Source organism: Heteronotia binoei, chromosome 1 (assembly GCF_032191835.1).
Source record: "Heteronotia binoei isolate CCM8104 ecotype False Entrance Well chromosome 1, APGP_CSIRO_Hbin_v1, whole genome shotgun sequence".
Lineage (NCBI taxonomy): Eukaryota > Metazoa > Chordata > Lepidosauria > Squamata > Gekkonidae > Heteronotia > Heteronotia binoei.
The window spans coordinates 47,767,143-47,781,376 of NC_083223.1; the positions used below are offsets into that span (position 1 = coordinate 47,767,143).

At 42.4% G+C, this 14,234-nt stretch overlaps 2 protein-coding genes across 2 annotated transcripts in view; both read left to right on the forward strand.

Moving 5' to 3' along the window:
* The window catches only part of YWHAQ (tyrosine 3-monooxygenase/tryptophan 5-monooxygenase activation protein theta), a 29,425-nt gene extending 23,687 nt beyond the window's left edge, over positions 1–5,738 (forward strand). Inside the window, exons 3-6 of the mRNA XM_060234046.1 lie at positions 604–727; positions 2,375–2,538; positions 4,114–4,209; positions 4,696–5,738. Of these exons, the coding sequence (XP_060090029.1) occupies positions 604–727; positions 2,375–2,538; positions 4,114–4,209; positions 4,696–4,755 (444 nt within the window). The 3' untranslated portion in view covers positions 4,756–5,738. The remainder of the gene's footprint in view (positions 1–603; positions 728–2,374; positions 2,539–4,113; positions 4,210–4,695) is intronic.
* Positions 5,739–10,782: 5,044 nt separating this feature from the next.
* ADAM17 (ADAM metallopeptidase domain 17) overlaps positions 10,783–14,234 on the forward strand; it is a 36,667-nt gene continuing 33,215 nt past the window's right edge. The window contains exon 1 of the mRNA XM_060234058.1: positions 10,783–11,113. Within this exon, the coding sequence (XP_060090041.1) occupies positions 10,966–11,113 (148 nt within the window). The 5' untranslated portion in view covers positions 10,783–10,965. The remainder of the gene's footprint in view (positions 11,114–14,234) is intronic.

Below are 14,234 nucleotides of genomic sequence, written 5' to 3' on the forward strand. Positions count from 1 at the left end.
TGAAGAGTACATTTTCTCTGTGAGTACATTTGAGTATATTTGAAGAGTACATTTACTTGATGAGCCTCTTATTCATTTGAGCATTTCATAATGAGGGGATGGCATAGTGCAGGGGTGGCCAACGGTAGTTCTCCAGATGTTTTTTTTTTTTTTGCCTACAACTCCCATCAACCCCAGCCATTGGCCATGCTGGCTGGGGCTGATGGGAGTTGTAGTAAGAAAAACATCTGGAGAGCTACCGTTGGCCACCCCCGGCATAGTGGGATGTGTGTGCTCAGTGCTTTCTTAGTAACTGGGAAGAGATATGCTTTATATTTGTAATTGTCTGCTGTTGAGTGTTGAGAAGGAATTTGGCTGTAACACAAATGTCCTTGTTCTTTCCATACTGCTGGATTTACATGAAATCTTGCTCTCCTTGTTCCTGACTTTGGATGTTGAAGTTCCATTCTGTTTGCTTATTGCCTTATACCTGACACTGTCTTTGAACATAGACCTGGTTAGTATCACAAAGTAGTATTGATTAGTCTGAAAAAAGTCCTTGTTTTTGCCCAACTGCATTGCAGTACCTGAACAGGCTTTTGCATACTGGTTTTGTTTTGCTAGGAGCTGCTGGATAAATATTTAATAGCCAATGCAACTAACCCAGAGAGCAAGGTATTTTACCTGAAGATGAAGGGAGACTACTTCCGATACCTTGCAGAAGTTGCAAGTGGAGATGACAGAAAACGTGAGTACCTTATTCATTTAACTTCTAGGTTTCCTCTTTAACAATGAGAATTTGGGGTAAAACCAACACCCTTAAAATGAACATTTTCATATCCTGAGAAGACTCATAATACATATTCTCCTGAAGTTTTTTGTAAACTCTCTGTTTTGGTAATTCATTTGGAGCCCCTCAGACTGACCTAGAATTGCAAATAAAAAGCTTTAGCTACCTGTAGAACAGGTGGGCTTTAATCTCCCTAATACGTGCCAATACCATCTTGCCTTTCTGCTTTGTAATGTACAATTCTGGAGTCTAGTTCCTGGACAGGAAACACTTGAATGAGCTAAGTTGGAAATTACCCAGCTTTATCGTCTGTTAAGCGGGCTGTGTTGAATTCTACTCATCTAAACTAAAAGTTCATTCACATGCAATTGAAGCTGCTAGGTTAGCTTGGTGTGTGATTGGAACTCAGTTTGACATTTTGTCCACAGAATTTAATCTCCACAGCCAGTTGGCAATATATACAACTAAAATATTGTCTACTGTACTGAGACAAGAACTTTTTGCAGTGTCAGGAACCCCCCCCCACACATACTGTTTCACCTATTTCCATCCTTAGCAATACTTGCTAGGTGGCCTATCCTTATATAGAATTCTCTAAGATACCAAGCCAAGTTTAATTTCAGTTATACCTGCTCTCAGTGGAACCTAGAACTAAGTACTCCAGTTTAACTGATCCAGTGACAAACTGCACTAAAAGCCATTAAAACCACCTCTGTGGACTTCCAACTAAGGCTTATCAGTCAAAAAACTTGTGAGTGCACTGGTACCCAACTAAATTTTATCATGTTGGTTTCACTGAAAATGATTTCTGTTAGCACTGCCAGAAGTCTGGGGCTAACCTTATATGTTTGGGAGTTGCCCTAAAATCACACATTTCTAGCATGAAGTTCTAAAGGTAGTCCCCTGTGCAAGCACCAGTCGTTTTCGACTCTGGAGTGATGTTGGTTGGTTCTACCCAGGATCAATTTAAGACTTCACAGCCAATAATCTAATCCTAGAATATATACCAACTCTATGAGCCCTCTCAAAATACCACATATTTTGGAACCAAAGGGCAGCTTTAGTTACAAAGCAAATACATTTTGCAATACTGGAAATCTCAGGTATCTCTGCAGATGTCTGGGTCAATAATATGCTATACCTTTGTACAATACAGAGAATACCATATAGCAGACAAAAAGCTCCCAGAACCTTCATCTCCACTGGACATGGATTCTTGTGCCTGTTCAAGCAGTCATATACCCTTACCTTTATTTGCTAATTAAATGAATCCATAATGTTGCATCCTATTTTACTAACCTACATTTACTAACCTTATCTCTTCTTCCTGCCCTGTTTCTTTCTCTGTTAATAGGACACATCAGGGCAGAGGGAGGGGGTGGGTTATATGGGACTTGTTTGCTATGTTAACTTCTTTGTGTGAAAACAATTAAAATTTTGTTTAAAAATTCTAGCTCTTAAGAGTTCTAGCTCTTACTGGAGTCAAATCTGTAAGAACCCATAAAAGATGACTGTATTTTGCATCCCTTAAGATAATGCAGAGTTTTGGCTGGCTCCTTGGTTTTTTCCCTTCATGTTTACTGGTGTTTTTCTTTTGCTTCATAGAAACAATAGAAAACTCACAGGCAGCTTACCAAGAGGCTTTTGACATCAGCAAGAAGGAGATGCAACCTACACATCCAATTCGTTTGGGCCTAGCGCTTAACTTTTCTGTATTTTACTATGAGATCCTTAACAACCCGGAGCTGGCCTGTACATTGGCGAAGACAGTAAGTTGACTATTGCACTTGTAAGAAACCTAGTATGAGCAAGTGACCATCTCAGTTTTGTATATACTGTGTTGATATGTTTACTTCATGGATGGTGTGCTGTACTTTCCCTTATAGCATGCTAATGTCCTGCTAAAGTGTGAATAAGCTTGAATGTGGAGTTATATAGGAGAATCTCACTTCTGTAACAAGTTATTGGAAGGAGCTTCCATCCTAGACATGATCTTGAAGTGAGCCCCATTGAATATAGTTAAACTTGGCTCTTGAGTAAACATGCTTTGGATGCTGCTGCTACTACAGTCTTTTCCTATCATAAACCTTTTGCTCCACATAGATATGTACCTGGGGAAAATGGTATTTTCAGATTTGGGGAAGGGCATACATATCCATATTCTGTGTTATTGCGTGCCCCCAGTACTCTTTTGGTATGTAGACTCTGGGGTATTTTTAGACCATTCCCTATGGGGAAAATCTTCACAGGGGGCTGGAATAGCTCTTTTCAAGCAAATTATACCACAGTTGCAGGGAATTTAGGCCTGCCTATTCACTAAAAAAAGAGCCCTGTGGTGCAGAGTGGTAGAGCTGCAGTACTGCAGTCGGAGCTCTCTGCTCACGACCGGAGTTCAATCCCAGTGAAAGCTGGATCAGGTAGCTGGCTCCAGGTCAACTCAGCCTTCCATCCTACCGAGGTCGGTAAAATGAGTACCCAGCTTGCTGGGGGGAAAGGGTAGATGACTGGGGAAGGCAATGGCAAACCACCCGGTAAAAAGTCTGCCGTGAAAACGTTGTGAAAGCAACGTCACCCCAGAGTTGAAAACGACTGGTGCTTGTACAGGGGACTATCTTTACCTTTTTATTCACTAAAAAGATTACCGAGTTTCAAGTAAATTGGATCATGGGGTCTAATTCTATGAGGTCCCTGAGCAAGATGCCCCCAGCCATCCTAGTTGTGTTTTTCCTGCGGGGAGAAAATTGCATGCTTTCTCCAGGATGCAAGGAGACAGTAGCCAAACACACAAGAGCAACCAGTGGCTAAAAGCCTCCAAATGTAAATGGCCAGCAAAAACAATGTCGAATAAGAGCCCAACCCATACCAGCCTGATAAGCCAATACGAAGACCTGCCACCATACAACTGAAGACAAACATCCTGGGACCCCTAAAATACTGGCCTCAAATATTTCTGGAATTTTTTGCTGCCCATTTACTGGTACTGGAAAAAAATCTGGCAATATCCAAAATATTCGGCAATATCCAAATGGAGATCTCCGTCCATGTATACTTATCCAGAGGTGGAATATTAAAACAAACATCTGCCCCCAGAACAAACATTTACTTGGAAAACGATATAGTTGTATACAAGTTAGTGTTCAATGAATATTAACATGGTACTCTTTCTATAGATGATTTTGTGAAAATCAGCTGTAGATAATTGAAAATAGTGATCCTATAAAAGTGATTGGCATTAATGCAGAAGCGGCCTAAACTTTTAAAAATATCTTCATATGGGGCCACTTCGCTTATCTTGAGAGGACTAATGTGTAATGGGTTTTTCTTTCAATTTGAATTTTTTCTAGGCTTTTGATGAAGCCATTGCAGAACTTGATACACTGAATGAAGACTCATACAAAGACAGCACTCTCATCATGCAGTTGCTTAGAGACAACCTCACAGTAAGTTGTCTTCCCTATCCTTCCTGTAGGGCAGGGGTGGCCATTGGTAGCTCTCCAGATGTTTTTTTTTTGCCTACAACTCCCATCAGCCCCAGCCATTAGCCATACTGGCTGGGGCTGATGGGAGTTGTAGGCAAAAAATAATCTGGAGAGCTACCGTTGGCCACCCCTGCTATAGGGAACTATGTGCTTAGACCAGTCCCACATAATTTGATGCTGTTTGGAAAGGTGTGGGGAGGGGGTGTTACTCCTGTAGTGTTTCATGGCATTTCTGATCTTATAACTTGGTTATAGGAATATTTTCCTAGATTAAACTGGAAACTTCAGTGCTAGTTGTGACATGCTGAAATAACCAGCTGTCCTGTTGCCTTGGTTTCTGTCTCTAATTTATTAGTTCAACTGCAGCTTTAGTGCTACACTTAGTTTCAAAGGAAGGCCTGCATGAGAATAGAGTGATTTTGAATAATATTGTTCTTTTTTTTCTAGCTATGGACATCAGACAGTGCAGGAGAAGAATGTGATGCTGCAGAAGGTGCAGAAAATTAAACTGCATATGAAGTGTCATTCCCCTTCTCAAGAAACCTTTTTACACGTCTCATTCCTTATAGCTCCACTTGGTTTTCCTATAGCAAAGAGAACCCATCCATGTGTATGGAAATCAATTTATAGTCTTTTCACACTGCAGCTTTGGGAAAACTCCATTCCTTGATTTGTTTGTACTGGCCTTCCTGGTGTGCGGTTACTGCTGTAGAAAAGTATTAATACTGGCTTAATTTCATATAAACATAACTTCCAAACACTTACATAGCAGGCTAAAGTTACCTGGTATTCAAAAAAAACACCTGTACCAGTTCCTGCAAGTGACTGTGTTTGTATTACCGTAAAGACGTTATAGTTGGCGCAACTAAAGAGTGTTAAACACAGTTCAGTTGTCCACATTCCCTTTTTATTCTGCAGGGGTTACTTTAGTGAGTTGACTGTCACATGCTACTGCATATTTCTTTCTGTAGGATTGGGGAGTATTGGGCCAAATGGGACACATGGCAAATGGTGGCTTTCCCATACATGTATACAAGCAGGAGCTACTGTGTTTAAATACAGGGACTCTGGTTTTTTTTTTTTTTTTTTACTTTTCAGTTGCTGCTGTTCAACTGCTATCCCTTCCCAATAAAAATTCACTTACACTCCTGCCTTTGTAGTTCTGGTATTCACTCAATTATGTACTAGAAGCAGCATGTTACTGCCAGAATACAGGGAGTGCCTTTTTGGCAGACTAAAGTGCATGTCATTTCTTTAACACTGGAATGGGGCGGGGGGAAGTTCACATGTCCAAGTATAAAACTTTTCCATGCAGGTTTGTGCACATGTATGAAGGTGTCAAGTTCGTCCAGTGATTGTTCCGTAGATAGATGGACCACTATTGTGTGTTGCTAATCATTGATTGTAGTCCCAAAAAAGCCTTGTGAAAATGTTAATGCCCTATGTAACAAAATAACATTAAATAAAATTACATTTTATAAACCACTAAACTGTTGCTTTGTAACATTTGCATGCAGCTGCTTCTGAGAATAAATCCCTAAATAGCTTTTCCCATAGCTGAATGACTGAAGTCTGCAATGGTTGCACCTCTTTGATGCACTGCATGGAGTAAAAATTAACAGATATGCAAGGGGAGGAAATCTTAATATGTGGCATGCATAATCTACAAATATGCCTAACATGCAATATTACAAACTTTGGTACTTGGAAGCTTTTGTATTTTGCATAGTATAACCTTTCAGATTCCTATCCCAACTCTATGCTACATTTGCTTCAGCAGTCTTACAGTGCTGGTGCTCCTGGATACATAACTGGCTCAACTGACAATGTCTTTTAAAAAGGCAGTGCATATCGTTAGAACAGCCACAATGACTCAGGACAGACAGGCAAAAATGGATGTAAGTCAAATAGTGACACAAATGCTTAAAAGTATTACGTACAAGTCTCAATTCCCAAGGCACTGTAACACTGAATTGAATAGCCTGAACAGTCATTCAATTTTCAGTACTTGTAAAACAGTATTTTGGTCTAAAGACTGACCTAGAACTTTAGAAATGGTGAAAGGAAACTAGATTAAGTTGCAAAGTGTGGCTTCTTCCAGCTGCATAGCTTGGGGGATGGGGATTGGCTGCAAACTGATCATAGTTGCAATTAGATGAAACTAGTAAATACACTTTGCCTAGAGTAATTCTGCTGTTAGGAAATGTCTGCTTTTTCTCATGGGATTGGTTTAAGAAGCAGCTGAATACACTGGTTCGGATATTGGCAGATTTGACATCAGTTTTCCAAGGTGTAACTTCTGCTAGAATCTGATTCTGCCCAGCTGGCCTGAGGTATGCAGCATGCACTGGAAATAGGCATTTCTGTAGATCATCCTAATCATTTGTAAGAAAGTACATTTATACAGTTTTATAAACAATTTTTCCAATCACCTAGATCAGTATTCTTAAATCCAGCTAGTAGGACCCATAGACGCTGCTACTTTTGGGAAGAACATGCTGCTAGTTTGTGTGTGCACAGCAACAGCTCTATGTCTTCTGCCTTTCACTATGTACGCTGAAGTGAGGTAATTCAGAAGCAGATAAAGTTCTTTTGCAGCACAAGCAGATGGAGCAACATCCTTCCACCTACAAAAGTCCTTTTTTCTCTCCTACCTTGCCCAGCCTGGCCATCCTCATCCCACCAGGTGATCCACCAATACTCTGTATTAGCGGAGTTCCTCTTGCTCAAGTGAAGCTCTTACTTGCACGATCTTTCCCTGCTTCATCTACCAATCATATATGCAACACTCCATAAACATGCCTAAGCGATGGAGTGGGTTACTCTCATGGGATTGGTTTAAGAAGCAGCTGAATACACTGATCCAGTTATTGGCAGTCTTACAGTGTTGGTGCTGTATAAGCTTTGTCAAATGTTTCCCAAAGGAGGAGAGAGGCCTCTAAAGGGACCTGCACACAAAAGCTTATACCCCCAAAATTTTGTTGGGTCTTTAAGCTGCTGTTGAACTCAAATCTTACTATTCTAGTCCAGACCCACATGGCTGTCCTTTGAAACTTTCTCAAGAAAGCTGATCCTTTGGAATTATGGGAGTTCCAGACAAAGGAGCAAGTAGATGGTAGCTGGATTGGGGAAGAGCTTTTAAGAGGAAATTTAGGAATCTGCCTGTGCTTTGTTATTCCTCAGAATACAGTAGTACCCAGTTTATTTTCCTGTCCTTAGCTCTGTTGGTATACTACCAGTGGCCCAGGTCTGCCAGTTAGTGAGGCCATAGTTCTGGCTCCTTTGATCACTTGTGCATTTGACCATCTATTTTATAAACATCTTTGTAGGGGATTAGATTAATGGAGGATAAATCTATTATTGGCCACTAGCCCTGGCAACTGAGGGGAGCTTCCACATTCAAAGGCACTAAACCTCTGAATCCCAGAGCCAGGAGGCAATGTCAGGGGAAGGTCTTCGCCTCTATGCCCAGTTGTTCGCCATTTAGAGGAACTGGCTGGCCACTGAGACAGGATGCTGGACTAGATGGACCACTGGTCTGATCCTATGTTCTTATGTTGTCACATCACTAGATGCTTTTTTTTAGAATGCTTCTAACTACCAAGCAGGATCCAAGGTCTCTTATAATAAAACAAATGAGGACTGGCAAGATACCCCCCCCCCCAGCTCTTTTGCTCCCCCCCCCCCCCCGCTCTTACACTTTCTCCCTTCTGCAGTCCCTTTTTGTACTCCCCTCTCCATTCATGTCACTTCCTCTCTTTCTACCATCTCATCACTTTTTTTCTGCTTCCCCACCTCATCACAGTTATGCTATAGACTTCACCCTCCAAAACAGCCATTTTATCTAGAGGAACTGAAGGAATTAATGGCAAAAGTTTAAAAGGGTCACAGTATTTTCACCAGGAGTGCTCATAATTCTACTCCATTCTAGATTGGAGTCTTCTAAAGCTGAGAGAATAACAGACTTCCCCTCCTGGTCCTGAGTTCGATCAACAGCCACTTTGGTCCTGTCTTGTCTTGATTCAATCGGAAGTTAAGACACTTGAAGAAATTAATGATAGATTTTATGTAGGAATCTATTTGTGTAATGAGAACTAAAAACACTGATGTGATATTGATGAGTTCTGACTTAAATGGTCATTCATGGAGTGAGAAGCAGAAGTTACTGTAGGAGTAAAATTAGGAGCTATTACTGTGGCAGAAGTAAAAAAGGATTTTCCTATATTCAAGTCGCTGTATCAATTTTTAAATGCACACAGAAATTATATAAAAATAAATTTGAATATAACTAGGTAAATCTATCTTTTTCATACTTCTGCCACAGTAGTAGCTCCTAATTTTACTCCTACAGTAACTTTTTCCTTTCTGTTTTGTCCATCCACTTTAAACCTTAAGTGATAACACAGACCTGGACTTTGATAAACCCATATGGGGTCTAGCTGAATGTGTACCAGTGAATCTGGGAGACTCAATCTGAGAGACTTGGGTTCAAATCCTCACTTTGCAATGGAAACTTGCTGAGTGACCTTGGGCCAGTCACATAATCTTAGCCTAAGCTACTTCCCATGTTATTGTGAGGATAAATAGAGAACAGGAGAGCAATGTAAACTGCTTTGGGTCCTCATCAGAAACAAAGGGCATAACTGAAGTAACATAATATTTATGCTATTTTGTAGTAGACTCTAAAGCATTCTTGAATTCATGATAAAATCATCAACAGGTTATCAATCTATATTTATTTAATATTCAATTTAATATCTATTGCAGTGTTCCTGGCAAATGAAAAAATAGGCGTACAATGTAAGGCCCTCTTTAAGGAAAAAAGGAAATACTAATTTTTTAAGATTTTAAAGCAAGAATACAATTAGACCATAATTCCTCTTCAAGCAAGTTAATCCTGGAGCATTTTAAAAATCCTGGAGCATTAAAAAAATTCAAGCAAGTTAATCCTGGAGCATTTAAAAAAATTAACAAAACGAAAGTTTGTTAATAACATACAGGCTGAGATCACACTAAATAATGCACTTTCAAGGCACTTTCCAGCTGGATTTTGCCAGTTCACAGTAAAATCCAGTTTGAAAGTGCATTATATTTAGTGTGTGTGATTGCAGCCACAGTGTACAATGTACCATAAAAGCTAATTTGTTGTCATACTTCTGAAAAATCTCATACAGTTCAATAGCTTTCACACCCAAATTTAAACTTTCAGGCTCTCCCCCTCCCGTTTTGTTTTGAACCTCCCTGCTGAGAACATCCCTCTGCCACCATCCTCCTCCGTGCGCTCCTATCCAAGTCTTAGGAGAATTTGTTACTACAGTTTCTGCCTGATGTTTCTGCAAATGCTCCAAGTCGCATTACCAGATAACTTCAAGCTTTTCCTAACGCTTTAAGTTCTCAGCAGTGAAATGCAGTTCATCTGTAGACTTGCGCAGTGCCCTTGCACCGCTGCTTTTCCCTCTTAAAAAGCTCAGGAGAAACAGAAGGAAGGGTATAACTACGGTATCTGGCTGGATTTGAAGTGTACAATAAGCAGACTCCCACATACAGCAATACCGAGCGACTTCTGGATACATCTGCCAGCCATTTCCGGTGAGTAGTTCTTAAACAGCTGCATAATTGCCGCTCCAGAAGCCCGCCCGCCCCAAGCAGAGAGAGCGAGAGAGAGAGAGATGCAACGATTTCCCACCCCAATACTGACAAACAGGCACTAGGCTAAAACACAGGGCTAGCTAGAGCAAAAGCGAGACTATGGCTGAAATCCTACATAAATGCTGGAAGTAAGCATTACTGGACAACAATGCAGCTTACTTCTGATGGCCCCTGAGAGGTGCTGGTTTTTAGTAAAAGCTTTATTAAACTAGAGCAGGGGTGGTCAAACTGTGACTCGGGAAATGTGGCTCTTTCACCCTTTCCACTTCTCTCCCTTTCCCCTCCCCATCTATTCTTCTTCCTTCCTGCGGCTCTCAAACGTCTGGCATTAATGTCTTGCGGCTCTCAGACATCTGACATTTATTCTATGTGACTCTTACATTAAGCAAGTTTGGCCACCCCTGAACTAGAGCCTGTTTCGAGGGAGGCAGCGCAGGGCTTTTGGAAGAGGCTGTGCGTCGGCTCCCTTTCATTACGGATGTGTTCACACTACACTAAATAATGCATTTTGCAACTGGAGTTTTGCTATTCTTACACAGTAAAAATCCAGTTGCAAAACACATTATTTAGTGTAGGGTGAACGCACCCGTACGTTTCCTAAAGCGGCGTTCTCCTCTTTCCTTGCTTCAAAACAGCCTCCCTACACATCGCCTCCCTCGAAACCGGCTCCAGTTTACTAAAGCTTCTACTAAAATAAAATCGGCACCTCTCAGGGGCCACGAGATCCCACTGCCTTGCTGCAGCAGCAGCAGACCTCAGCAGCGCTCCAGTCGCCAGCCTTTCCCGCCGTCTTGCACTTGAGCCACTACCCCGGCCGCAGCTGTCCCCCGAAGGGCGGGATGACAAAACCCTCCCCTCTTAGGCCTCGCCCAGCGGAACAAGATGTCAGCCCTCGTCTGCACCCATCATGCTTCGCGGACAGCCCCAGTCACCCGGGCTTCCCTTCCGGATTCAGTAGTGGGGAAGCGGCGGCGTCCTGGGTTGGGTGTCGGCGAGGGAAGGTTGTTTTGTTGATGCGAGGGAAAGTGGGGGGGAAGGTAGGGCCGAGCCGCACGCTGGAGGACCGCTATGAGCCTCCAGCCCTGTCGGACCGCTCTGTGGCTTCCCGCCCTCCTCTGTCTGGTGTCGGGGCTCCGGGCTCCTGGGTCGGAGGCGCGGAAACACTCGCCCCATCTCGTGGAGCAGCGCCGAGGAAAACATCGACCGCCGCACTTTGGTGAGCGAGAGTGCACGGGAAGGGGGGCTTGCTGACTTCCTCCGTCATCTCTCAAGCTCGTTTGGGACACGGAAGAGAAGGGGGCATTGTCCTCGAAATCCCGGCCAGGGGAGGGAAGAGGATGAAGACTGTAGATTTATACCCCGCCCTGCTCTCCGAACCAGAGACTCAGAGCGGCTTACAATCTCCTTCCCTCACAGCAAACACCCTGTGAGGTAGGTGGGGCTGAGAGAGCTCTCACAGCAGCAGCCCTTTCAAGGACAGTTCTGCCAGAGCTATGGCTGACCCAAGGCCATTCCAGCAGCTGCAAGTGGAGAAGTGGGGAATCACACTTAACCACTACACCACACTTCCTTATGGTCATGACCTTAATAGGCAGCAGTCCTTTGTCAAATGTGAGCCACGCTGAGGTGGAGTTGGGAGTGTGACAGAGAGGAGAAGGCTGGTTTCCCGGTTATGTTTCGTGTGTATCCTCGTTGCTGTGAAAAACAAGGTGGGGTGATGGCTCTGGGAGATCAGAGTTGGAATCCTGATCTTTTCAGATCTACTGTGAAACTCATTGAGTGACCTTGGGCAAGTCAGCGTGGCTCAGCCTGATCTACCTCACAGTTGTGAAGAAAAGAAAGAAGAGGGAAGAACAGTGTACACCGCCCTGAGCTCCTTGGAGAAAGGGTGGGATAAAGATATACTAAAATAAGTAGGGAAGAAGGAAGACCTTGCTGGGGTTTGAGGTGTCAGGACAAGGGTTTGTTTTAAGGGTATATGCCCATATTTACTTATTTATTGAGACAGTTATAAACCTGCTTTTCTTGTGGCACCTGGAACCCAAGGCATATAACTATACATAAAGGCCTTTTGTTATTGTTTTTCCTTTTACAATTGAGGCTGCAGAATGAATAATATATGGCGTTAAGCTGAGGACTCTTAATATGTACAGAGATATTCTATTAGTGATTGTGAGGGAAAATCAGTTGTTTTGCCTCTTTTTTTTAATCTGTGCTCTCCTCCAAACTCTTCCTAGTCACAGCTATCAAAACACAGGATAGATAATAGGCGTTTAACAGTAAAATGTGTTTCAAGCAGTTTTCCAGTGGTGAACTACTTAGTATGAAAGCTATCTTAAATGATGAAAGCGTCAACAGCATAAAACAATGTACAGTGGATTGTTTCCTCTGCCTTGGTGCAAATTTTAACCTGTGACAGTTGTGGGACACAAACTGTTCCGTGATCGTGAAGAGAAAGAGAAACATTTGTGTTGCCTGCATGCCTTTTAATGATAGCAGCAGTGTATGGGGGAAATTCTCATTTTGAGTTCATGGGAATTTAGTTTGAGCAGGTTTTTGAGGGATGGGGCCACTGATGGCTGTATCACCATAGGAAAGCAGGTGGGGGTTCCTGATTAACAGAAGGGGTTCCTGATTAGCACATGTATTTGGCCTAGGGTTATTAATGGCTGAAGAGCTGTGCTTTTAGATAACTCTAAAGCGTTACATGATTGCAGCTTGCATTCTTATCACAGGGCATGCAGAAACTTGGATGTCTGCAGCATGGGGCAAGATATAATAGATACACATTAACAAATATGCAGGTTGAATCTAGTGTCTCCACCCTCTTTCCAATAGGACATAGTCACACAGGAGTTGTAGATTCTCCTCAATTCCTGCATGTACATTGCTTGATTTGGATATGGACCACAGTGTGCATAAAGAAAGGGCTTCAGTCTCACCTCCATTTTCCCAATCTGGAACAATCCTGGGGATGCCATTTGGGGAAACCTGTGTTTCCCCAAATGGCATCTCTAGGGATATTTGTGGATTTCTCCAACAGGCAAAATAATGTCTCCCGTGCAGGACTGTTGTTGTCTGGGATAATGGCATGTATGGCGAGAGAGACAGAAGGCCCTTCTCCATGTGTCCTGTGGTCTTTATCTTAATAAAGGTGCAAGCACCAGTCATTTCAAACTCTGGGGTGACGTTGCTTCAATGTTTTTACGGCAGGCTTTTTATGGGGTGGTTTGCCATTTCCTTCCCCAGTCATCTACACACCCCCACCCCAGCAAGCTGGGTACTCATTTTACCAGCCTCTGAAGGATGGAAGACTGAGTCAACCTCGAGCCAGCTACTTGAACCCAGCTTCTGCCGGGATCGAACTCAGATCATGAGCAGAGCTTAGAATTGCAGTACTGCAGCTTTATCACTCTGCGCCACAGGGCTCTTGATCTTAATAGGCAACAGTATATATGGGAATTGAGAAGAATCAGTAATTTACATCTGACACAGTCTGTGCGCTGTACAATGTGTAAATGGTAAGGTAACATAAAATAACAATTCAGTGAACAAGCTTCTGGTAAAGGGAGGATGAGTTCTTCCATGGTTACATGTCTCCCACCCCACAACCTCATTGGCGAAGCTATGTGATAAACACCTGACTGTTGCTATCCAGATAGTTTCTACTGTTGATGCATGGGAAGGTGTGTAACTCCAGTTCTGTAAAATGTTTCATTTAATTTTCTGCTTTCTCTTTACAGTCAGAATTATTCTCACCATTACTAATATGAAAGTAGCACTTATGATTATTAATTTGCAAGTAATGTGTCCCTACAGTTACTAACATACTATATCACATGGAGCTACACATTGAAAGTCCAGGGTAGAGAACATGTCTTACATGCAGAAAGTCTTAGGTTCAGTCCTTGGCATCTAGCAGGCCTGGGAAAGACTGATTGAGATTTTGAGATACTGCTCCAGTCAGATGTCACAGTAATCAGGATGGACCAATGGGCTGATAATATGGCAACTTCATATGTTCATAAGAAAAAAATACTGTTTAATAGTCTTGAGTGTATATCAGGGTTTGACAAATCCCAGGTGCCAGGTTACCGTGGCACCTAGCAATGACGTTTTCAGCAGTGATTTTATTGTAACATTCCTCATCAATTTTAAGTACAAAGAGCTGGATGATCCTACCAGTTTTTCAGTGGTGCAGAAGGGAGGAAGGGGTCCTCTTTGACTACCAAAAAAGCTGTGCTGGGGATTATGGGACCTATGTGAACCAGTCTAGTTTTGAACTGAAGCTGCAACTAGGAATTGGAGAGATTAGCTGGATACAAACCATAACTGCT